General features: G+C 38.9%; 1 protein-coding gene across 3 annotated transcripts in view; it reads right to left on the bottom strand.

Annotated features, from left to right (window-relative positions):
- The window catches only part of SLC15A4 (solute carrier family 15 member 4), a 49,730-nt gene that overhangs the window by 5,622 nt on the left and 18,834 nt on the right, over positions 1-25,274 (bottom strand). For 2 of the 3 annotated variants that reach the window (XR_012155154.1, XM_073313585.1), the window contains exons 5-7: positions 17,813-17,981; positions 11,564-11,719; positions 1,781-1,939 (exon numbers count right to left, since the gene is read on the bottom strand). Coding sequence is in view for 1 of the 3 variants with exons in the window: in XM_073313585.1 (XP_073169686.1) it covers positions 1,781-1,939; positions 11,564-11,719; positions 17,813-17,981 (484 nt within the window). In the remaining 2 variants the exon portion in view is untranslated. Of the gene's footprint in view, positions 1-1,780; positions 1,940-9,983; positions 10,148-11,563; positions 11,720-17,812; positions 17,982-25,274 lie in introns of those variants that run through there. The other variant, XR_012155155.1, reaches the window with a different exon arrangement.

The following is a 25,274-nucleotide window of genomic DNA, read 5'->3' as shown; positions in this document are numbered from 1 at the left end:
TTCTACACAGCTGACCAAAGGAGCCACCTGAGGCAACACCTTTCAGTCTTAATCAACCCAGGAAGCATTTGAGCCAATCTATATTTTTAGATGAGGGTGCTGCTACCTTTTCTGGGACTGTTTTATCATAGCCTAAGGAAAACAAGATGAGATGGATCATGCTAGAAAAAGGGAGGGGGGGGGGAGGCTAAAAAGGCATTTCTAATTAAAATTGTCAAGTGTGACAAACATTTTATAACTAGTAACTTCCTCCATATTTAGCGCACATCTTTTGAATTACATTTATGCTGTAAGAATGGAAAGATTTGATCACCAAAGTTGCCATGGCAGAATAAATCTTGACCAATATTAACAACTTGTTTTAAAGTCTTTTTATCTTCAGGATGAACAACCAACCACCCCAGAGGAACTAAGTCTCCCACTAAGAATTTGCTGGTCTGGTCCTGTGTTGTTCAGCCATTGCTCTATTAGTCTCTTATGCTGCCTAGGGTTTAGCAAGAGAGACAAGATGGGCGAGGTAATTATCTTTTATTGGACCTCACCTACCTTGTCTCTCTCAAGTCTTGGGACCAACAGGACAACAACACTGCATACGGGATTTCCCAGGCAGCTCAAGAATCTCGAAGAAAACAGAGTTTCCCATTCAGCTCCTCTGAAATGGGGTGCTAATGCTCAAAATGCTAAATTATGGAAATATTTTCTACAACATAAAGATTACTCCTGTGAAAGCCATGACAAAAACACATCCTTAAAAACTCAACAATTACAGGTGTCAAAACAAAATGCTTGTTACCACTGTACAACCAGATGAAATGCTGGACCTCTGTCTTTGGAATAAATTTTGTATTTGTGATGACTCCTGTGTAAAGATTAAGCTTTTGGCCATCTGTTTTTAAAAGAAGGAACTTGTAAAATAAGATGCCAACTTATGGCATGAATGCAATTTCCAGACAGACTGTTAAAAAAGCCTAAATCACATCTGAACAAGCAGAAAGGGAAAAAAAAAATAAAAAAAAATTCAACATCAAGTTTAACTTTAGGCATAATTTTTAGAGGGTACATAAAACTGCACCTGCATACCAATGTTAACCTAATTTATTACATCTTTCACACACACTTCTTACTGGAACTAATCAAGCCCCTGAAGTCTGTAAATGATTTTATGAAACTCCTAAGGTGCCACCTACTGGTGCCAATGATTTTGTTTAACTTCAACTGACAGTGAAACGTATGGCTTAGGTTGGACTATAAGATAAACTGATTGCTAGGTAGAAATGCAAATTTAACTCTTGTATGATAATTGCCACAAAGTAACATGAAATGCAAATATGAGATGCAAATAATCAGCACTATGCAGTCAAAAACCTGTTTTATTATTTTCACTGAAAATTGGGAAATTAAAAATATTTTAAGAGACAGCAAAAAAGATTCAATTTTCTTCAACTGCTTCTACTAATCTAGACATTCCAGCTAAAATATTCTTAAATGTACGAATATCTTCTGGTGATCAAAAATAGAAACAGCTGAGCAATGAACTGAATCAGCTCTTTTATAAAGTCCACTTTACAACATACGCATTTCTAATGTATCTATTTAAGACAGTATCTCAGCTCCAACTGTAGCAATATGCAAGATGAAATTGTGTCTTTGCCACATTAGGAGGCTTTACAAATTCAAAGTGTTACAATTCTAAGCTAAGAAAGTTCCCACCCTTGAAATAGAATGATGTCTGATTAAGCATTTTACTTCATTATCCGCCAATACATTGAGGATTACTTACCAAAATCTGTATGATTACTCATCCAGCCAATTGCGTTAATAGACACCAATGCCAGCAGTCCTGAGCCAACAAATGATCCAATCCCAGAAAAGAAAAAGAACAGTCCCATAATGGCACTCTGCATGGATTTAGGAGCAGCTGAATATGCAAACTCTAGGCCTGTATTAAAAGACAAAAGGTATCAATCTGTAAGAAATTAACGTGCTTGGTTACCAGCTCAACATGCCTGCTAATGACAAATATCTACAAACATTGAAAACAATACATTTGTACGAGGTTAAAAACAAGAACTTAGATTTTCAGGACACTAAGGGATTTATGTACCCAACTCCCATTGATTTCCAATGAGTATCTTACTCCCGTGGACTGCTCTGAAAGTCTTAGTAAAGGTTATCAATGGTTTATATTTGCATTAATTCCTGAACTTATATATAAATATAAAATATTTTAATTTTATGTGCTGCACCACTCTCCTCTTGTTCTTTTAACAAGTGTACAATCTTTTAGCAAACAAGTTTTCTCAGAAATCTCATGCGCTTCTGGAACTCATTCACTTTATTTTACAAGTCAACTGATATCAATCAAGTCTCATCGTATACCAGAATCAGACTATCTAGAGAGTTTACATTATACTTGGCTTTCAACCTTATCCAAAGTGAGTTAGGCAGCTAGGACACTGTCCAGCCAAACTGTTTTTAATCATGGTTCGTCTAGTCTGCTTTAGAACAGTTTTTAAAAGACCATATTTGAGCCTTGATGGAAGGTGACTACATTTTGACCTAGGCTTGAAAATGTTTTAAAGTAGTTTTCATAACAAAAGCCAGCTCTCTTGACTCCCATATGGTCTTCACAGCTAGACCATACTCCCTCAGGTTTTGTGTTAGGCCATTTCCTGGCAAGCAAAGCCTCAACTATGCCAGTCAGTCTTCTTGCCCCTCTGCCTGCTCAAGAAGTGGCTTAGATTGGTGAAGATCCAGATTTACCAAAGAAATTGTTTCTCTGACAGGGCTGTTATGGGAATTTGATGATCCTTTTCCCGTCATTCAGTTTTTGTTCTCGGAGACTGCCATTTCTATACTGAGTTTTTTTTACTGGATGATATTTATAACCACACTGCCCTCTGACAAGAATAGTGGCCTCAAGGATAGATTGAGGCAAATCCTATATCCCCCATGGACATTCGTTTCTGTCAACTTGCAGCACTTAGGATAAGTCTCAATAGTTTTTTAAAAACTCTGTTGGGAGGACGGGAAATTAACTATTTAACTTTACTTTGGGCAGATGGAACCTAGAATCTGCATATCAGACTAATCTGTAGCACCAGTGCCCCAACAGGATATGCTGTTATAGGCCTGATCCCACAAAACTTACGTACATGCTTAACTTTACATAGTCAGAATTCTACCTAAGTCAATGGGACTACTCACAGGGCATAAAGGCAAGGAGCCACAATTTTTTTTGCAGAATGACAGCCAAGGTATGGTCTACAGGTAAGGGCAAGGGATGGAAGACTTAAGTCAGTCAAAGTAGTCTGCCTCTTCCTGAAATTAATGGGAAGGACTCTCCATACCTCTTTTTTCCTCTTTGCTGAGGCATGGCTGTGCACAGGAAGCAAGCTCAGAGCCATCCTCTGTTCACATAATGTTGAAACAGCAGGTATTTTTTTTTAACACTGCTTGACTATCACTACTCATCCATACACAGCGCTTGATAGGAATACAATGGTGTTTTCCTTTAAGGGGAAAGAAAGGCTTAAGACTTCAAGCCAGATGGGTCAATTAGTCAGGGCCAGAGGGTGCAGTTCTGTTCAGACAAGGAAGTGCATCAGAACTACATGTTCTCCCTTATTGATCTGTAGTGCCACGTGGGAGATCGTGTCTGAACCACCACACTGTTTTCCCTTCTCCTTGAAGCAAAGAAAACTTGAATGCTGCAAAGTGACATATCTATGATTGAAAAGTGTTGAAGAGCCCTTTTTCAGAAGTCAGACTGGAGGCTCCAATAAATGTAAATCCAGAATGTGAGGCTCAGTGTCCTTATAGATATATGGAAGCCAACAGTATGATTCAGTATTCTATTTAATATGACAAACACTAAAAAGGTTAAAAATCTGTCCAAATCCTATTTATTGGGATGTTTTGCCACTAATTACATTTGAAATCATCTCTCTCATTCTTATTTGGCCAAACCCCAATTAAAAATGGAGCAGTCTGTTCATCTTAAATAAAACTGTAACCTTTCACTAAATAACCCCATTGTCAGAAAAGTTTCCAGACTATCTGAGATTCCGTCTGGTGACCACGCTGGATACTATTCACACAACTCAAACTGAAGTACACTGAGTGAAAGAACTCCAGTCTGATTTTTTTTTTCCCTTGGTTCCTTCACAAAAGCATTGGACTTGAGTGATACCTTTAGGGGGAAAAAACCCCAAAAGAATGTAATCCTACAAACTTCTGTAATTAAAAATAAATAAATAAAAAAAAATCATGCTTCCAAACTTGAATAATGTTCCTAGTCACCTGAATATTTAATCTGGCCTAAAGAACATAAAATCTTTTCTTTGCCTTCAGCAATATTGCTGCCTGCTGGCAGCCATTGATAGCAATTTCATACTACCTCAAATAAGGCAGTTTTGAAATTAAGCCCTCTAGTTGGTGGTGTCAGGTCATATGATTCCCAGCTAAATAAGGGTGCTTTAAGAGGATTGCAGGGAATAATACAAAAGATTAATGCAATGTGTGTCATCTTTTTAAAGGTACCTGAAGTGAAATTAATATGGTTTAATAAAAGTATGCTCAGCTTTACTGTAAACAAAAGCAAACATTTTTCTCCTTTTAACATATTTAGTTTTTTTGAACCAAGTGCTTTCAAATCACAGTATTGTAACCATTAACATTTCACTTTTTTTAAACTGAATTTCATAGCACAACAGTTCGCCCATCAAATTTAAAAATCACATTTATCCTGAAGTATCTGCCATTCAATTTTAAGGCACCTTCTTGTTGTCAGTCATTTAATTTAGATAATGATCAGAAGATTGAAACAAAGCTTTGTAAAACAAAAGAAAGGAAATGGTAATATAAAGAGCAATTAAGATCTGTATGAACTCCTCAGTTCAAACAGGCATATTTGTATTCCCCCTCCCCCCACCAAAAAAAAAAACTGGCCGCACAGGTTTTGAAGTTACAAAACCATTATTAGAGCAAGCGCAAAAGAACAGCAGTGTACTTCCATGAGACTAGGACAGGCCTTAAAAGGTTTTACTTCCTGTCTATTAAATCAAGTAGTACAAACCACCTGGAACTTAGAGCTCAACAGAAGAATTTATCACTTTTTTAAACCACTGATCCTTTGACAAATACATTGCAGATATTGGTTACATTTTGTTTGGAAACTTCTATAAATTGTGTAATAATTCGCACAGTCAAGAGAAAGAGAACATCTCAAAGAGTGAGGCACCAAATACCTTTTTCCAGTAAAAAAGGCATTTCTTGTAAGTCAGTTGCGTACATGAATTCAGATTTCGAGTTAACATGATTCCCCCAATGTTGCTAAGCAACTATTGCTTTATTCTCTGCTTTAAGCTTTCTCTGTAGTTGAGAAAGACATTAAAACAGAGATGACATTCAGAAAGTGACTTGTTTAAGCAAGAATTCCAATTGCTTATTCTGAAGTAATAGAAACATTCTTTAGGAGCTTGGGGTAGAAAAATATCCTAAGGTAACAGGAGATGTTATGGATGTTATTACACATTTAATAAAACTTTACATCGTAGAGGGCAGCGCTGATTATTGCAAAGGATCCGCTCTGCACTCCCACAACACATCTTCCATATAGGTTAGCAATGCCAGTCCAGACAGCAAGGTACACCCTACCAGCAGACAGAAAAACAATGAAGAAAAGCTTACACCTGCTGCGCAGGCCAGTTTATTATACTCCTAAGTAATGAAGAGCAAAATGAAGTTAAAAAGTCAAATGTTGGGGAAAACATGTGAAAGGACAAGTGCCTCAGAAGTAGAGAAGGAAGTAGCAGGAGGTACAAAGAGTTAAAGGTTATGAAATGAACATGAAAAAAAGCATGAAATGAAAGCTCCTGAACCCTTCTGTTCCCAACAGAGTAAGGTTGGGAACAAATCATTACCAAGGAGGTCAGTTTGCTACAGCTAAGATGGCCTCTGAGGCCATACCTCACCTATCTGAATATGGTGGACTTTTAGATGACTTGAGATAGCTTTATGCACCTTCATATTGTAAAAGGTGATCATAAACCCCAATATCTAGTGCCCATTCATGTAAATGCATAATGCTTCTTTCACATGCAAAATTCATGGAGGATAGGTCCATCAATGGCTATTAGCCAGGATGGACAGGGATGGTGTCCCTAGCCTCTGTTTGCCAGAAGCTGGGAACGGGCGATAAGGAATGGACCACTTGATGATTATCTGTTCTGTTCATTTCCTCTGGGGCGCCTGGCATTGGCCATTGTCAGAAGACCGGATACTGGGCTAGATGGACCATTGGTATGACCCAGTATGGCCATTCTTATGTTCTCCTTTTGCACCAAAAACCAGCCCACTCAGAGGGTCTTACCATTTTCTAGTACTGGTATGCCATAGCAGGACAGATGGAAGCAGACTATATGGGAACTGGGGATAGCACAAGCCATGTGCTCTGATTCTAACTTACTGATTTAGTCAGGTGGGACAAAAGGAGGAGTAACCTCTGAAAACCATCTTGTCCCACGATGGGAAAAAGAAAATGCGAAATCCTATCTAAGGGAATCATCTAAGGGAGAGGTTCTCAGACTCCCTGAGAATGCACAGCCATGAGCTGGGGAGGTGCTAGCTGCCTGTCTTTTGACCAGGCTGTACTGCTGCCAGACTGGATTCAGAGCTCCGCTTGGTGTGGGGGCTGGCCAAGGAGGGGTGGACACTAGGGGAAGAAGCTTCACCCAGTGCTCTGCTGCTCAGCTTGGTTATACCCACAGCAATGCAGGGTCTCTCCTGCTTCCCCATCTTCCCCCGGCAATTTCCATATTTCCTCTGTGCTCCATTCTCCAGTGGAGCTGGGGCTCCTCCATCTCCCCCTGTGCTCTCTTTGGCTGAAGTAGCCCATGCAGTATCAGAAGGGCTCCCCTCCATTCCCACAGGCCCCCATCTCATCCCTATCCTATTCTGAGAGCTCCCCTCCATTTACTACTGATCTGCTGCTCATCTTTAGGCAGTGGGGCTGGGCAAACTGGGATGACCAGAATGGCTCTCTTTCTGATCAGCTGCAGCTGTTAACTTCCAGTTCAGCACCCACATCACAATAGCAGCCCCTGTGCAAAGTGGGCTCTGAGCTCTGCAGCAGCTCCTAGAACCACCTTCCTCCTTTCCCTGGTGCCACAGGGTGCCTGGTCACATCAGGTGCCAGGGTCCTGCGCAGTTCCTGCCTGGGGTGATGTGCTGCCTTCTGCAGGGCACCAGTGCAGCTGGAGAGTAACCAGTTGGTCTCAGCCAGGTATAGCCCCAGCTTCCCTGACCAAGCCACAGCAGAGGCCCATCCCAGCTACTGGTTCTGCACCCTCATAGACTTTCCGCTGTACTGGACCCACACACAGCTCAGTGCTGCCGGACCTGTGGGTACCACACTGTCTCACTGCCCAGCAACCCCACTGCTCCTGCCCACCTGCACTAAAGGGGAGCCCTGCTCCCTACCCATGAGCCTAGTACCAGGAACTCAGTGACTTCTTCCCATGGCCCCTGAAAACGGGGTAGGAGGTGCAGTGTCATGGTTATGGTTTCCAAAAGCATTTGGGCAATGTTATTTTAGCTGCTCTGATCTGTATTTTCTGAACACAAAAGGTGTTTTATGAAATAAAATGAGTACTTCTGACACAAATACTCATACTGATCAAAGCCCTTTAACTATTACTTGTATTCCTGCAAAGTATACAATTTTCAGTTCTTCATGTTCTCACAGTAAACTATGGGGGAGGGGGGAAATTGTTGTATGGAACCTAAGTTCAGAATCCCTCAGCTAAGGGGAAGAAACTAAGTTCAATGTTAATTTGTATAGATGTTTAAAGTTTAAGATACTGAATTACTGTGGCTATTAATATATCAGTTTATGTTATGGCTCTAAACAAAAGCTTCATGTGACTATGTTAACTGGAGTAAGGTCACTGAGGGAGTGATCTCACATTAGGACTAGCTAGCTGTACTATGCTCATACTGTATTAAAATTACCTATTTATAGACCTAATTGCAATAGGTTGCTAGTGTTATTAACTCAATATTGTTCACAAGCTCCAAATAGGTTTCAGAGTAGCAGCCGTGTTAGTCTGTATCCACAAAAAGAAAAGGAGTACTTGTGGCACCTTAGAGACTAAAATTTATTTGGGCACAAGCTTTTGTGAGCAACAGCATCCAATGAAGTGAGCTGTAGCTCACGAAAGCTTATGCTCAAATAAACTGGTTAATCTCTAAGGTGCCACAAGTACTCCTCTTCTTTAAGCTCTAAACAGTAAACAGAAAGTAGTTTATTGAAAGAATCACAACAGCAATGTATTTATTGTTTAATTATAAGAAGAAACCAAATGCAAGCCATGTCACGTACAAAACAGCAGCAACAGATAAACGGTCTGTGCTTTTTTTTGTGCTAATGAACCCTAATGTGCGTGAAATAGACCAGAAAATAAGATTTTATAGTCTCATTCACACTCTCCTCCCACTTCAACCTAAAATCATTATGATCTCTCACTGCTGTCCACTACATAACACAAGGATGGCATCCAAGAGATTTACAGACACTTGTGATTCAGTTCCAGGAAGATGTGGTTTGAGTGGTGCTTCAGTTTACCTAGTACTTACCACATGGAGTACTAAATAAAATATGCCTTTAACAATTATTCTAGAGAGAAAAGCAGATCTTGGAAATCATTTCCAGCAGATTCCTTAAAGCTTTTTACTAGAGCTACTTAACAGTAAGCAGAATACTGCTCCTCTGACCTTGTTGGCTTATAGATCAATGCCTCCTGACTGCACTAACTATCAGCCCTGCTTTAAGAACAAACCAGCAGTCTGCATGCCAAGCCAAATCAGTGATCCTGAAAGATTCTTTTTCAACCCAGAAAGATTGATCAAAAATGTTTGTTTATATCATGGGCTAGAGAGATAAAAGCATTCATTTTTCAATTCCAATGTTATGGTAAATTAACAATAGGTGACATTTGTTTTAACTTTTCATGGTAAGTTTCATGCTCAGGAAAGCAAAAGATTAACTGCTGCACAAGCAAGCCATGTGAGAGATTTCCCCAAACACAGTCATCTTTAGGCTAGCCTACCCCTTGGCTTTTCTTGACCTGAGACTGCAAGGGGTGCTACGTTGTGTGGCAGATTATGTTGGCAAAAGAAGAAATCAAGTTCAGTTTACTTGGGAAAATACCATTTTGCAAAATGAAAAACAAAAGAGCAACAAAGAAGACTGCCTCCATGAGACAGACTTCTTTGGTATTTGGAAGACAGACGTAATGTAGGTATTCTTTAGAGGTGCTTTTTGCTAAAACAATGGAACTCCAATTATCTGATCTAATTGGGACTAGGGCTAGATCGAATAACCAAAAAACCCCAGATAAACCTCAGAATGGGCAGGTGGGGCTCCTGCTGTTAGCCCCAGCGGCTGGGGATCTGCTGTTTTAATTTTAAATGAATTTGTTTTAAATAATTTCACCTCTACATTAGAGGTAGAAGAGTGCATCAATTCCTAAAGCTAGGATACAAACAATGTTGTGTCTGATACATACATGTAGCACAACATCTGAAATGCATTGGTGGGGGGGGGGGGGGAAGAAATCATCGTTTCTACTACAGATACACTAATATTAACAGAAAATGCATTTCTTCCTCCCCTGCACCTGCCTGGTAGTTGGAATACATTTATGAAGAATGATAAATGTGTTTGGCTTTTAGCAGATGTTCAGAAGATGGTGCAGTTTTCCAAGCTATTCTTATGGTCAATAGGCTAATAACATGGGTTAGAGCCAAAGAGCCTGTGGTTGTGAAGAAGCCTAATTAAACAACTTGACTGTTTATTGGCTCAGTCTTGTAGTTCGTACTCTGGCAAAACTCACTTTGTCTCAGTAAAAAGGACAGGGTCATCTTTCGTAATATCTAGACATTAAATGGCAACAAGAGAAAACTTCTAGTGAGATTCTGACCTGGCACCCACCACTTCCAAGCTTCAACATGGATATTTGCTAGTTGGGATCACACTCAACTATAGATCATTTTGGATTTCACCTGTTGCTGCTGCTAGTGGTTCACACTGGTCAAGGATGCATCCTTTGTTTCATACTACCTCCCTCATTATCTTTAAGAAAGGCTGGAAAAAGGACAATTACTTTTGGTCACAGGAAAGTACAGTCAATCCATTATCTTTACCAGGATGCCACTGTTCTCTCATCCTAATCCCACAGATTTTGGATCTTGCATTCTAAATAAACAAACATTTTCTATGTACATATCAATAACTGTGCGTGTCACATGCTTTAAACCCCCAACTAGTTACCTTCATTATTTCACATCCATTTCTAAATTGTACACTTAAGTTCTTAATCAACAAGCTGCCATTATATTACCTGATGCATTTGAGATTAAATAAACCTCTTTTATTCTTCTAAAGCATTAATCTATATGTCCTACTGTGCATTAATCTGATCACAACTGGTCATTTAATCTAACCGGTAAATGTTATAAAGTTTGCGGATGATACCAAGCTGGGATGGGTTGCAAGTGCTTTGGAAGATAGGATTCAAATTCAAAATGATCGGGACAAACCGGAGAAATGGTCTGAAGTAAATAGGATGAAAATCAATATGGACAAATGCAAAGTACTCCACTTATGAAGGAACAATCAGTTGCACAAATACAAAATGGGAAATAACTGCCTAGGAAGGAGTACTGGGGAAAGGGATCTGGGGGTCATAGTGGACCACAAGCTAAATATGAGTCAACAGTGTAAAGCTGTTGGGGGGAAAAAAAAGCGAACATCGCTCCGGGATGTATTAGCAAGAGTATTCTGAGCAAGACATGAGAAGCAATTCTTCCACTCTACTCTGCACCGATGAGACCTCAACTGGAGAATTGTGTCCAGTTCGGGGTGCCACATTTCAGGAAAGATGAGAATAAACTGGACAGAGTCCAGAAAAGAGTAACAAAAATGATTAAAGGTCTAGAAAACGTGGTCTATGAGGGAAGCTTTTAAAAATTGGGTTTGGTTAGTCTGGAAAAGAGAAGACTGAGAGGGGACATGATAACCTTTTACATAAGTGAAAACTGTTATAAAGAGGAGGAAGAAAAAATATTTTTCTTAACCTCTGAGGAGAGGACAAGAAGCACTGGGCTTAAATGGCAGCAAGGGAGGTTTAGGTTGGACATTAGGAAAAACTTCCTGTCAGGGCGGTTAAGCACTGGAATAAATTGCCTAGGTAGGTTGTGGAATCTCCATCGTTGGAGATTTTTTAAGAGAGGTTAGACAAACACCTGTCAGGAATCGTCTAGATAATCAGTCCTGCCACAAGTGCAGGAGACTGGACTAGATGACCTCTCAAGGTCCCTTCCAATTCTATGATTCTATGTCAAAACAATTAAAAGCAGTCTGCTAATCTTTTGACCCAGTGTAACCTACAGGAATTTAGTTCCCTTCCCTTAAAAATTACTATGTATCTTTTTATGTTATAATTATAATGTATTAGGAAAATGATCAGACAGACAAAAGTTACGATTTTTTAAAACTTACCTGCTATGCTTGCAAATATTTCACTGAATCCAATCAGTACATATTGAGGAATCTGCCACCATATTGGCAAATCAGCAGCATAATATGTAACATGTCCAATTGTCTGATTAATTGTTTTAACCTTTACAATACTCAGTCTGTTGCCCTCCAAAATTCCTAAAAGAAAAAAAGAAAAGATAATCCTAAAATGCAAAAGCTATTTCTTCATACCTAGGACTAAATTAGAATTGAATTACTGCATGACATGATTACCTGAACCATGCAACAAAAGCTTAGGTACCGGGAATAAGTACTTCATAATATTCATACATCAAGCACTACATAGTCTACTTTTCCTATTACTATTTCAGAAAATTCAGTTCCTCTGCCACAGGATTACAGTTATTCTATTCTTATTTATCAGCTATGATTACACAAATCCTTACCCCATTTCAGGTGAATTAGCTCACAGAGCCTTCTGATACAAACTTAAAAGTTTTTTCTTTTTTAAAGGCAATCTCACTTCTGCAAACTACTTCTTTGCAAAGTTGAATTATTGCATCTGCAAGCATGAAAGTAGTACATCAGTGACTATTTTACTTTTTAAAATGGTCACCAGTGTTACATGAATGCTGTTTACCATATTCATAATGGTTTACTGTTGATCACTTACATTTATATAGCACCTTTCATAACACAAAATTCCAAAACTCTTTACAAGCTGATTTACAAGTTATACTGTACATAGAAATCACATTAGTATCTGCATTTCAGTGTCATGTAGAGTGTGAAATGCAACAATTGTTTAAAAGCGCTTATCAATGCAATAGGACACTTTAGAGCAGAAAGTAAATCTTATCCCACTGAAACTGTAGGGGAAATTTCAGTAGTTCGCTTACAGTTTACCCACACTGAAATACCCATACTGCTACAAAGAATGCTTGGGATCTTTAATAACCACAAGTGACCAGGGCTATTTTATGCCTCACCCAAAAGAATATACTCCCAATTACCAATACCAAAGAGCCCACAACCCAATCAATTTGGTACACTAGCTCATTGCTGTTTTGAAGGGAAGAGCAGGACCTATTGAATCATTAACATTAGTTTCCTGAAGTACTCCGGTTGTACAGGCATGTCTCCATTCAAGTGCAGATACGGATCAGCCTGGTCTAGGTTAGAAGATCAAGACCTGACCTTATACCCAAGAAGGAAAACAATGCAATAATAATAAAGATTTCATACATCTGCAGCATGCCATGTATAAGGCACTGCTGACACAGTGTTCTTCAATGACTAAATATAGTAGTCAATTTCCTCACTTTTATCTGATCCAGATAAAAAGCAGTGGGTGCACAACCCAGACAGCTGCACATGTGCCATAATGTTGAGTCCCTGATAAAACACACATGTCACGAGACCAAGCTTGGGGGGAAAAAAAACAAAAAAACCCTGCTCTTGTTTTGAAAGTCTGAATGTGGTGTCAAAACTGAGCAAGGGGATTCTAGAATGAAGATGCTTACAGTTTCATACTAAAGATAATTTTGTAGTTCACAGTTGTGCAATAGCTGTGCTGGGGCTCGAGCTCTGGGAGTGAGTCAAAAGGTTCAAGCATGCTTATATGTACAATAAGTGGTCTGTAATGTGCTCTTGAGAAGGGTGGAAAGCATCCTGTATCATAGCACAAGCTTAACCATTAATGGTAGTTAAGAATCAATTGTAGAAAAGAAAGCTTCTAACTGTTCTATAGTCTATTATATTGAAACAGCAGGTGGGGAAAAATGGATACTATTAATCCTGAAACTCCTCCAGTTATATCTTGCTGGTGCAACTACCTCCTTGAACACATTTCCAAATTTACTTCCCCCTGTACCAATCAGGGTCCAGACACTCAAAGGGGAAAATAGGGGTGCGAACCCCAAATAGTAAGCAATTGGATCAACTGGTTGTACGCAATGTTATTGTGTTGAAAAATATGTCAAGTAATATCTTATGAAAAGTTGTAATGTTCTGAACTAGATGGTCATCACAAGATACATATGCAGACTGTGGTTATGAATAGATACGTATTGAATAATATGCTCATGAGTAGTACTACAATTTCAACTACGTCTCTTGGCCAAGAAAATCTCCTTCCAAGCCTGTTCACACGAAACTAACTTCAAGTACACATCCACTGTCCAGCCAGAAAAAGACAATGGTGGACCATTAGAGTTAATGGGAAGCCATTGCATCAACTTGAAACTGAAAAGAAAACCCCAGTCTTGGAACACTCAGCGTATGTCTATGACAGCTACAGCCATGCTGCTGTAGTCAGAAGCTGTAGTAAATCCAGCTTTCTTCCATTGACCTAATGCTGAGGTTGGCTTAACGACAAGCTTGTCTACGCTTAAGCATAACAGTGGCGCAGCTAGGTCGACAGAGGAATTCTTCCATCCTAGCGCTGTCGACACAGGGACTTAGACCTGGTCTACATTACAAATGTATGTTGGTATAATGACACCACTCAGGGATATGGAAAATCCACACCACGGAGTGGCGCAGTTATACCAACATAACCCCTGCTGTAGACAGTGCTATGTTATTGGAAGGGCTTCTCCCATAGACACAGGTAGCGTCTTCACGAAGCACTACAGTGGCACTGTAAGTATAGACAAGCCCTTAGGTTGGCCCTCAGAGGTGTGGATTTTTCATACTCCTGAGTAATGCAGTTAGGCCAACCTAATTTTCTAGTGTAGACCAGGGCTACACTTAAAGCTGCAGTGGTGGAGCACTTTAGTGAAGATGCTACGACGCTGACAGGAAAGCTTCTTGATGTAGTTAATCGATGTAATCCACCACCCCAAGAGACAGCAGCTATATTGATGGGAGAAGCACGGTCTACGCTGGGATTTTTCACACCTCTGAGCGAGGCAGTTATATGACTGTAAGGTTGTAGTGTAGACCTGGCCTCAGGTGTGTCAATGTTTTATACCCCATAGCAATGTAGCTAGGTCAACCTAAGTTTTAGGTGTAGACCAGTCTTCAGAGAGGAGGGAGTTTCCCCCACCATGAGGCACCAGAATCTAAGAGAAAGAAAAAAAATGCAAACTCTTAAAAGAGAAGGAAGGGAGTTGAAGTGAAGGACATCCAGAAACTGAGGGCCAGCATCTATGGAGTGCTGTCTATGGAACACTAGATCTCCCCTATGACTGTTCAGAGGCAATAGCGAACTTATATTAGAAAAGGGAATTTAGCTAACATAGAACAGTAAAACCTGGAAGTCACATCTTTGTCGTCTGTGTAATTTGTATGTTTGCTTTTCCTTACTGTTTCATCTTTGAACTGGTGATTATTCTATTAAATAAACCTTTTGTTTATTCTTACTCCATGCAATTTCTCTGTTGTGCAAACTAAATGGAGGCTGTTTTCACACCTTGGGAGATGACAACCAGAGAAGAATGTCTGGCAGTTAAGATCTCAGGGTAGATGAATTTGAGGAGACTCCTTGTTGGGGTCACCCTGCAAGTAGTAACGAGGCTAGAAGAAGCCAGGAAGAGATCTTTATGCTTGTAGGCTGGCTGCTGATGTCAGGGCTCTGAGCATAGCATTACGGTACCCAAGGTTACAGGACAGGCAGTGAAAGAACCCCCTATTAATCTGAGTGATTAAACAAAATGTCACCCCCACACTTTTTAAAAAATACTGTTTTCATCAACAATGAACAGCTTTAGGGCAAAGGCTGTTCTGAACGCAACATTTTCTTGTGCCACAAGCACTCTCTCTTCTATATTTCCCTCATTTCTTTTAAGCTGAAACATAGACAGTTTTCTACATTTTTAAAAAATATGGCAATAGGGACTCTAAGGAACTGACAATTCAGCTTCTCACTCTAATTTTAGAATGTTTACAAATAAACTAAGCTGCAAAACCAGTTAAAGTCTTGCTGAAATTTAATTATGTCATATATAATAGTCTGAAATGGACTTCATTTCAAAAGTATATGGTGATCCTTTATGAATACTATACTCTTCTAGCTATAGGCAACTTCATCGATATCCTGCCACCAAGACGTGGCTATTTATGAACCTTCAACTTCAAACTAACTTACCATAAATTTCTCTTCAAACCTGAAGATTTTAGAAGCTAGAATCTATTGATTCTTTGTTAGACTGTATTTGAATGTGACAAGTTTCAAGACAAGTTTAAGATTCTTTTAACTATTAAAACTTTCAGATTAAATTCATGCTGTAATTGTTTAGAGTCTATAAACGAAGTCAATTTTCCAGTTGAATAACCTTAAATACTGCTGCTAAGAATTTACAATAAAATGCATGAAGCAAGCACAGCAGATGTTCCTTTAATCTAATCAGTTGTATTCACTCAATTTATAAAGGTATTTAAAATAAACTAAACAACCTAATAGGCAGCCTAACTCATGTCCAGAACTACTGCCAGTTAGGCAAATATATTAAAAATGAAAATAAGGCACACACAAGTTATTTCCAAGACTGCAGATTAAAAATATTGGCATCTTCATATTGTTCCATATTGTCATCAAGACTTCTGTCTAACGAAATGGTGGTCTGGTAGTTATGCTGCAGTTTAAGAGTCAAATGAAAATAGCTTTTATAAATGCCATTGATTAGCCTGCCCTATATGATGAAACACTTCATGAATTATTTAGACCAATGGAAGCAAATTTGTGTTAATTTCAGCCCCAGAAGTCATCTGACTTGGGTTCTCACATTCTAGAATGGTAGCTTACTCCAAACACAGGTCAAGATTGAAGTTCTCCACCAGGCTTCACATTAGTTTTACCCAGCCCAGTGAACCAAAACAACTGGACTTCTGCTGGGGAAAAGAATGATTTTAGGCAGATATCACATGTCTAAATCAGATACTAATCCTGAAAATTAAGTCATCTGAAACTTCTTGGAATTCTATTGTATACAACCAGACTGCAGCTCAATTAGTTTATTTCAGGAGTGCTTCTGTTTCAATACTAGTGGGGACATGAATTGTGATTTTACAAGTCAAGTCAAGTAAGAATTCTGAGCCAGCAAGTTCTATTTATAGGGCTGGCATTCAACATTTCTGGCATTGTCCTCCCCAACTGGCAGAGGGGAGCTCTACCCAAATGTTCTCAAGTGCCACAGAATAACAGAAATATTCCTATTTTAAGTTCAAATGACTTTTACAGTAAGAACTTTACTTGCCCACATACAAAAATGACCTTGGTCTAATAAGGTAATTACCTCTCTCATTGGGAGAAACCTTAATAGCCCTATAAAGTGTCCCTCTCTCTAAAATATAGGAAATTACAAGTGTCGAGATTAATTTATTTAATGCTATAATGCTTTATCAATATGTTCATTACAGTGATACTGGGTGAAGGGTATAGGTTCCATGAAGCATTGCTCAGAGATGTTCAGTTCCACATCAGGAGTGCTTAACATTAAATCATCCCTATAACCAGATGATTTATGGTTTGAACAGCGATGCCATCTTTTTCCTTTTGTGCTACAGCTAAGCTATTTTACACTACAATAATTCCAAGCACTAGGGAACATTAAGGCAAGGGGGAAAAAAGCCAAAGTCGGAGGAAAGTCTTGCTCAGCAATAAGCCAATTTTATTACTTCAGCTAAAGAAACAGTTTTAAACAGAGTTTCAATTTTATTTAATATTTGAAAATCAGACTGTATTAAAAAGACACACTGATTTTTACAGATCCTTGTTTTTCCTGTGCTCAACTTTTAAGTGAAGTGATGATTAAAATCACGTGACATTGCTTTGGAGCTTCCTTAATATTCAGAATACGGAATTAGAATTTTGCATTTATTATATGAAGTGGAATTCTTTCCCATCTGATCACCAGCTATGAGCCAAAACAGGCTGAACCCCTCAGTGACATCATATGGTTGATGATGATAAAAGTAGCTCTTCTGCTACTTTTCAGTATTCTTGACCTTGATAGTAGCTTACAGAAAAGGCAAATCTTTCATCCTGGAGATTGTTAGTTAACAAACTGCCGCAAGTTAAGCTTCTTTAAAAGTGTTAATTTAGAACCTTGTTTCAAGCAGAAAAATGGTCTAGTAGTTTTACACTATTAATAAAAACATGAAAGCTTAGCAATAGTGAGAGTAAAACCCCTCATTAGGCACACACATTCATGCAGCCCATCCAAGAGACTTCTGAACACTTATCAGTTGAAGACTCCAGAAACATTTTAGATACTCAACAGGACTCTGCAGAAGTTAATCAAATGTGTATCTAAGTTGCCTTCTTACCTGCGGCAAATGCAGAGCACATCACAAAGAACATTCCAACTGCAATCCTCTTCAAAGATGATGGGAGCAAGCCATTCCTCTTCAGAATGGGATCTACCACTTTATCCTTTAAGGGTATTAGGATCAGAATTAGCACTGCATCAAACATAGTCAACCAGGCTGCAGGAAACTAAAAACAGAGTAGATAGATTAATTCAGCCATGTTCTACTTACCACCTGATTTGTTCTTTTCTTCAAAAATAGCATTTTTTCATGCAATAATGAAAACCTAGGAGAAACCAAAGTATTTGTTACAAGTTACAGACTCACATTAAAATAAAATCGTTCAGTCATTTCTCAGCATTACCATTAATGCATTCTTCTTAGCTTAGCTCTTCGGGTTTTTACTTAGCTACAGTATTTTACAATTCTTCTGGCTTAAATCAGTAAAGATGGTTTCTCTCCAAAGTAAGTAGGATACCACTGCATGCTCCCACTCCTGGAATTCACATCCATCTGTGTTGAGTTTTGGGAGTTTTCCCAGAAAGCAGTGCCCACTGGCGTTGCACAGGCAGCCTCTTGCAACATCCAATGTTCAGAACCAAGATTACAAGAGCCCCAACTGCCTCAGTTCCTTCTGCTAAATCCAGCAGTTCTGAGAGCAGAATTCAGAGGAAGAAAGAAAGGTGGACCAAGAGTGTGAATATGAAGAGAGACTCTCCAAAAGTCACCTGATCCATAAGTCACTGGAGTTCTGCTTTGAAAATGATGGCACAACATAGTTGCACATTTGAGCATAGTAGGAATGTTACCAAATGGAGTACCTCAGCTAACTAGACTGCTGGTTGTTTGCAGATAAAACTGAAAAAGAAGTTCCACTAATCAAACCTTTTCATACCTTTAAGACCATCAGGGTGCATAGTAATATAGTTGGCAGGCACTGTAATGCAAACATCTCAAACACTGAAGAGCCCAATCACAGAAGGCTGGTAAAATTTTTCTTGAGGGAGAGTGGCGGGCCTGAGCAGGGCTGTTGCCATTGGTGAGCAATGGCCCACCCACTTAGCACCCAGGCCCAGCCAAATCTGAGCACCAGAAGCAATGCTTAAACTGAGGGAGGTTGCAGAGGGTCGCAGACCCGGGGGGGGGGGAAAGGTATTTAAAGATTGAGCCAGGTTACGGAGAGGGGCAGTTTTATAGTAAAGCTGCTGCTGCCTCAGACCACTGTGCTCACGTCCACTTCCCCTTTAACACAGGTTCAGACATGGGCTCATGCCACCCACCTCCAGTTACTGTCTGCCTTCCCATTGGTGGACTGTTTGGGAGATGAGAGCAATGGGCAAGGCATACCTCTGCCAATGGGGAGGAAGTAAGCATAGCCAGGTGGCATGGGATGCAGCTGAACCTTGTGTCGATAGAAAACAGAGTGGAGCCCTTGGCCCGGGAGGAAGAACCCATGCACCAGGTTAAAACACAGAGGTTCAACCACCTCTGTCACTCATACAGGGGAGTGGGCATTAACCATAGCTTGATGGCTTAACAGTGAGCCCCTTCCCTGCTGGCATGACTGAAGAGTGGCTATGGCACTGCAACCTGGCACACAGGTTCCTTCTGCTCCTGGCCTCTGCCTCCACTCAATTCTCTAATGGACACAGGTTCCATCACATGGAGTTTGGACGGGGAGCAGAAGCCCATGTGTACCACTACTGAGATTTGGTCCAGCTGTCCCTCTGTCATGATAGCTGGCAAGGGGTTCTGGCTGGTAGACAGATTTGGGGAGACTAAGCCTCTATCTCTAGCCAGCTGCTGCCTACAGGCCCCATGCTGCAAGCCACCTGAGCATTCAACACCAATGAATTTAAATGGGAATGATTAGATTGTACTATCACTTCTAAACAGAGCCCCAATGAGTTTCAGACGGCTGACAGAGCCAGATTCGTCATATGAGCCATCACTGGATAGAACAAAAAAGGAATAACGGATAGAACGTCATGATCAGTGCTGCCTCCTTTTGAGGGAGGAACATTAGCATCTTAACATTTGTTTTCTGTGTGTGTCTTGGAACGTGCTTAATAGAAAAATCATTATCCTGCAGGAGCTTTCAAGCCATTAAGATCCAATCAATCACAGAACACCTGTCTGTTGAATGACTGATTGTGCAGCTAATGTCTGGTAAACAAATACACCAAGATGTGTCTATAACAGCAATCAAAGGCAATCTTAATGTCATATATGGTTGAAAGTGATTTAATGCAATTAAGTATTCCCTGCTTGTTTATTTTGCTTCCAAAGATGTGTTCCTGAGGCTGACTATAGGTTTATATTTCCTATTACTCAATTGTTTCTATTCTCTCCATGAGAAATATTTAGTAGCCAGGTCTGTAGATCTTCCATTCAAATTATGACTTTTCATAGTTGTCACAGCATAGTAGAAAGAGTATTTTACTAATATAATGCAAAATACAATTAAAATTCTACCAAGCTTTAAAATCAGTTCTATATGGGCAAACAGATATTCCATTAAGCACTAAGGAAATGTTCTTATGCAATTCCAAAAATAGCTTTAGACATATTCAACCTGACTACACTATTTCCACTATAAATACTATTCCAACTAGTAAAGTCCAAATGAAAATTTAGAGCATGTCCAAGCATCTAACGCCCCATCCAGTTTTTGTTAAAGGAGGACTCTAAAAGAATCTTTGTATATAAAGTCTCACAACTGTGCCAGCAACTGGGGCCAGTTCACATAAGTCTAGGAGCCATACATATGATTTGGACCCCTGGAAAGAAGATGCAACATCATTAAGTCCTTCTACCATACCTGTCCCAAACCAGTTGGGTTTGGGGAGAGGCTGTGTGCACAAGATAAATAACATCATTAACTAACTCAACTTTTGAGTGTTTGAAACCCAGTTGATTTTATGGCAGCTGCGACCGTGGCCTATGAGACCCACTTGAGATACACAATCTCTGCCACATCTGTCCAATTTAAAGATAATGTTTCAACCATCTGGGCTCTGTCTTCTGCAAGTTCTTTTCACTTCTGCTAAGCTGGACTGCTTCCTCTCATAACTCCGGAGACCTTTGTTAAGCTTGTTTCCAAAGGCTGCGGTCTTGTGTGATCTTCCCACTTGTCCACATCCATTTCTTTGAGGTCTTGCTTGCACACATCCTCAAAATGCAATTTTGGGCATCCTCTGGGTCTTTTTCCAGATGCCAGTTTGCTGTAGAGGATGTCCTTTGGGATGCGCCCATCACTCATTAAGCACACATGCCCAAGCCAGCAGAGGGGTCTCATTTGGAGGAGCGTTTGCATGCTGGGTATGCTGCCCCACTTGAGCGCCTCAGTGTTCGTGACTGTGTCTCTCCAGGAGACTCCAAAGATTCAACAAAGGCAACGCATATGAAAGCTGTTGAGCCTCTTTTCTGGATGAGAGTATATGGTCCATGTCTCACTCTCACACAAAAGTATGCTGATAACACATGCTTGATACACACTGGTATGTGTTCTGTCAGTTTGTTTTGCCATACCCTCTTGTTCAGTCTAGACATTGTTGTGGCAGCTTTTCCAATGGAGATGTTGAGTTCTGTTTCAAGTGAGAGATTGACTGCGACAGTCAACCCCAGGTATGTGAACTCATTCACCACTTCTGGTTCATAGTTGTTTAACTTGAGGAAGGATGCCTCCTCAACTCCTTTGCACATTATGTTCATCATTTTTAGGCTTATGGTAAGCCCAAAGTCTTGGCAGACTTTGGAAAAAACGTCCAGAAAGTTTTGAAGACACGCTTCAGTGTGGGTTGTCACTACTGTATCATCAGCAAAGAGGTGGTGTTGGATAAGGGCCTCCCGAGTCTTAGTTTTAGATCTAAGTCTTGCAAGAGTAAACTGCTTTCCATCAGATCTTGTGTGCAAGTAGATTCCCTCAGTTGAGGAACCAAAAGTTTGTTTCAATAGCAAGGAGAAGAAGATCCGAAACAGAGGTGGGGCAAGTACACAGCCTTGCTTAACTCTGCTACGAATCTGGAAAGCCTCAGAGACTGAGCAGTTGTATTGAACTGTGCTGTAAATGTTTTCATGGAAGGATAGAATTATGCTTAGAGCTTGGGGGGACAAGTAGTTACCTTAAAAATCAATTCAACAATTAACGTTTGAGGATTTTTTGTATTCCATATTACACTCTGTCTTCCAACTATTTCAAGACAATGATTCAAGTCTTTTGAATCCATGAACTGTTTTAAACTGTTGAATATTTCCAAACAGATCAAATTTGCAAGATTATAGTTAACGGGACCATCACATACTCTGGACTAAAAAACAAATCTTAAAAATTCTGCTGAACTGATCATCTTTTTGCTTGCCACTAGAGTCAGCAAGTGTGATCTAAAAGAAATGATTAAAAAAAATTTAAAACTTGATTTTTTAAATAGGTTTAATTTTTAAAATACGTTTGATATTAAAGTTGAAATCATCACCAGATTAAAATCATTTAATTTAAATACCAAAAATATTAAGCAATACATGTCTACTGCCAAGTTTTAAAGAAAGTCAAGGCACTGAATGGGTGGAAGTCACTCGTTAAGCACCTGACACCAGAATTTGTTGCGGAGCTAAATTAGCTTTTTGGCAGCAGCAGCCTCTTCGGCAGGCACAGAGGGAATATTTATTCAGTTACTCATTCATTTTAAGTTAAAAACCCAATTAAGAATTGGAAAAGGAAAAAGAAATTTCTTCCAATCTCTGAATAAAAAGTAGATGGGAAGTGGTGTGATCTACTAGTTCTAAAACTCTGAAGCTTATGGTGACCAAAAACAATCAGTTTAATTCACTAGCTACAGATATTTCCTTTATTAAATCAGTTAGCTTTAAATGCAAAATGTTTTGATAATTTTTTTCCTATGTATCCATCACTCAAGGCAGTTTTATTTAACAAAAAAGCATTTAAAATGTTTTTGTACATTTTAATTGAATCTGAATAACCACCCAAGTAGAGCTTGACACAAATCACAAGTAAAAAAGTTAGTCTATTTAACAGAAAATGGTGAAGGATGCATTTTGCAACACAATAAATGTAAGAATTGAGTTAAACTATATAATTGCTTATATAAATGTGAGTAGATATCATATATGCTTCTGGTTAGAAAAAGGTACTAAACTTAGCATGCTATATTTAGTTGCAAATCAATGTGTATTAATGGCTATCAAATAACGAGTAACAACCTCTCTCTCTGGAAAATAAAGAGTACAAATGCAAAACCTGATTGAAATCTATTTAATTCAAGGTTTCAAGACTATTTAAATCAAAATTTAAATCAGTGGCTTAAAATCACTGATTTAACTCAATCGACCCCATTCAGGAAAACTTTCACATGGGGGGGGGGGGGAATCAGCTGTGTATTTTGCGTGTAACCGACTTTTACTATCTCACCACAGCATTAACCAGTATCACAAAACTTAAAGATTGATTTGGATAATACAGTAAAAAAATGTAGGAAGTTTTTGGGCATTATTGAATTTGATAATGGACAACAGAACCAACAAGTATTGCCGGCACTGCTGTGTTTCACACAATTCAATCACAAGTTTTTTGGAGACTCACGGCTTCCCATTTCTACATATCAGGAGTTGGGAAATTGAGAGCATGCACATATTTTTACATATTCCACTACTTCCATATCAAGAAACTGCAATCTTTATCCTGTTCACTTTAGACAAACACTGTAATGCTTGCATTGAATGTTGTGTGCATCTAAGAAAAATGTAGATCTGATGAGCCGTGACTCAACTGCTTTTTTACTTGGCTACCGCAAATCATCATATCCTGATGGGTAAGAGCAAGTCTGATAGCTTTAAAAAAAAAAGACTATACATGTATACATTTTTAGAAATGTAGTGTTGTATGATGCCTCTCATATGACCCAAATAGAAAAAAAATGGAAAAAACCACAAACCTACTTTGAGATGGTTTTAAAATATACTTGCAGAATTATTTTTCAGATTGAAGCAGCAAAAGGGCTACAATGGAAGCACTGCAGAAAAGGGAGCTGACGTTCACTTATGGACTGGCTGGTAGAAGAACCATTTAAAATATCAAGACAGACACACTAGGATGATGTTCCACTATCCATTCTTCAAATTCCACATTATTAAACAAACACTAAATACAACTGAAGTTATTTTTAAAGCCAATTTAAAGTTATAACAAACAGTCTTATGGTATGAGTGGCATTTTAAACCATTTTCAACTAAAGCCAGTAATAGTCCTTCATTGCTTATTTGAACCAATTCAATTTCTGAACCTAACAGTCCGCTTACCAAAAAATAAAGGAGCCAAAGGCTAGAATAAGTTTCTGACTAACGTTTATTCCCAAAGCAGAAACACGCACACTTACAGTATTTTTAAAGTTACAGTGCATCTCTACAGTCACTAGGTTAGGGGTGTGTACACACAACCTTCTGTAATTTTTTAATGCATATTTATACGCATAATATTCTTTAGGGGCCTAAGCAGAGAAGTATCACACTGTGCTTTGTTTAAAAAGAACATTTACTGCAGTGTTCAGTCCACACTTCATTAATTTCCCCATGTCAGATAAAGGCACAGGCCTGTTTCATTAAGTCTTAGTCAAGTTAGAGGAAAACTATTCATTTTGTTCAGCCTAGCAATCAGTTAGCTCAAACATGACAGTTGTGAGACTTAATTAATATTTGAAAAAGCTCTAAAACGGTCTCATGAAAAAAAGATAGAAATGCAAGTAATATTAACAGAGGGCAAGAAGGGCTTCATAGAAAGAATAAAGTAAAACTTATTTGCTACTACCAGGGACCTGTAGTCAAGTTAAAATAAACTGTGCTCTATTTAAATGGACATCTCAAATGTGGCCCAAAGTTTGATTATGCTAAGTCTAAATTTAACAAACCTTGGACCAATGAAAACATTTCCATTTTTAAAAATGTCTATCAGAATTTTTAAATTAACATTCCCCTCCACTAACAAACTCAAACACAACAGCATTTAAAAACTGGAAGTGAAATTGACTTGACTTCCAGCATCCAAGTTAAGGGAAATTTAAAAATAAGCAGCAGAAAATTAGTGAACAGAATTTTAAAAATACCTTCACTTATCATCTAACATGTTATTATTAGTAACATAGCTGAGGAAAAAAATTTAAAATATAGATTTAAGTTGATTGCACCCCTTTAAGCATGCAGAAGTCTCAGAACACTTTCAATTTAATTTATTAACTGTATCGAATCAGGCAAACAGAAGCTATAGGTTGATGAAAAGTCTGTTTGATGCACCTAACCAATTTTACTTTCAGCTATGAGACCATTTTCTAAGACTTAAGAGAACCAAAATACACAGATGGCTTTCAAATTTAATGTTACTTTAATTTTACTTATGTGGTATTTTACAGTATACACATTTTTTATATTTGCATTTGTGAATAAAAACAATGAAAGCAATTTTGACCTATTC

The sequence above is a fragment of the Lepidochelys kempii genome, chromosome 15 (genome assembly GCF_965140265.1).
Source record: "Lepidochelys kempii isolate rLepKem1 chromosome 15, rLepKem1.hap2, whole genome shotgun sequence".
NCBI classification, from domain to species: Eukaryota; Metazoa; Chordata; order Testudines; family Cheloniidae; genus Lepidochelys; species Lepidochelys kempii.
The sequence above is the reverse complement of the archived record's forward strand: the minus strand, read 5'-3'. Positions and strand labels throughout refer to the sequence as shown.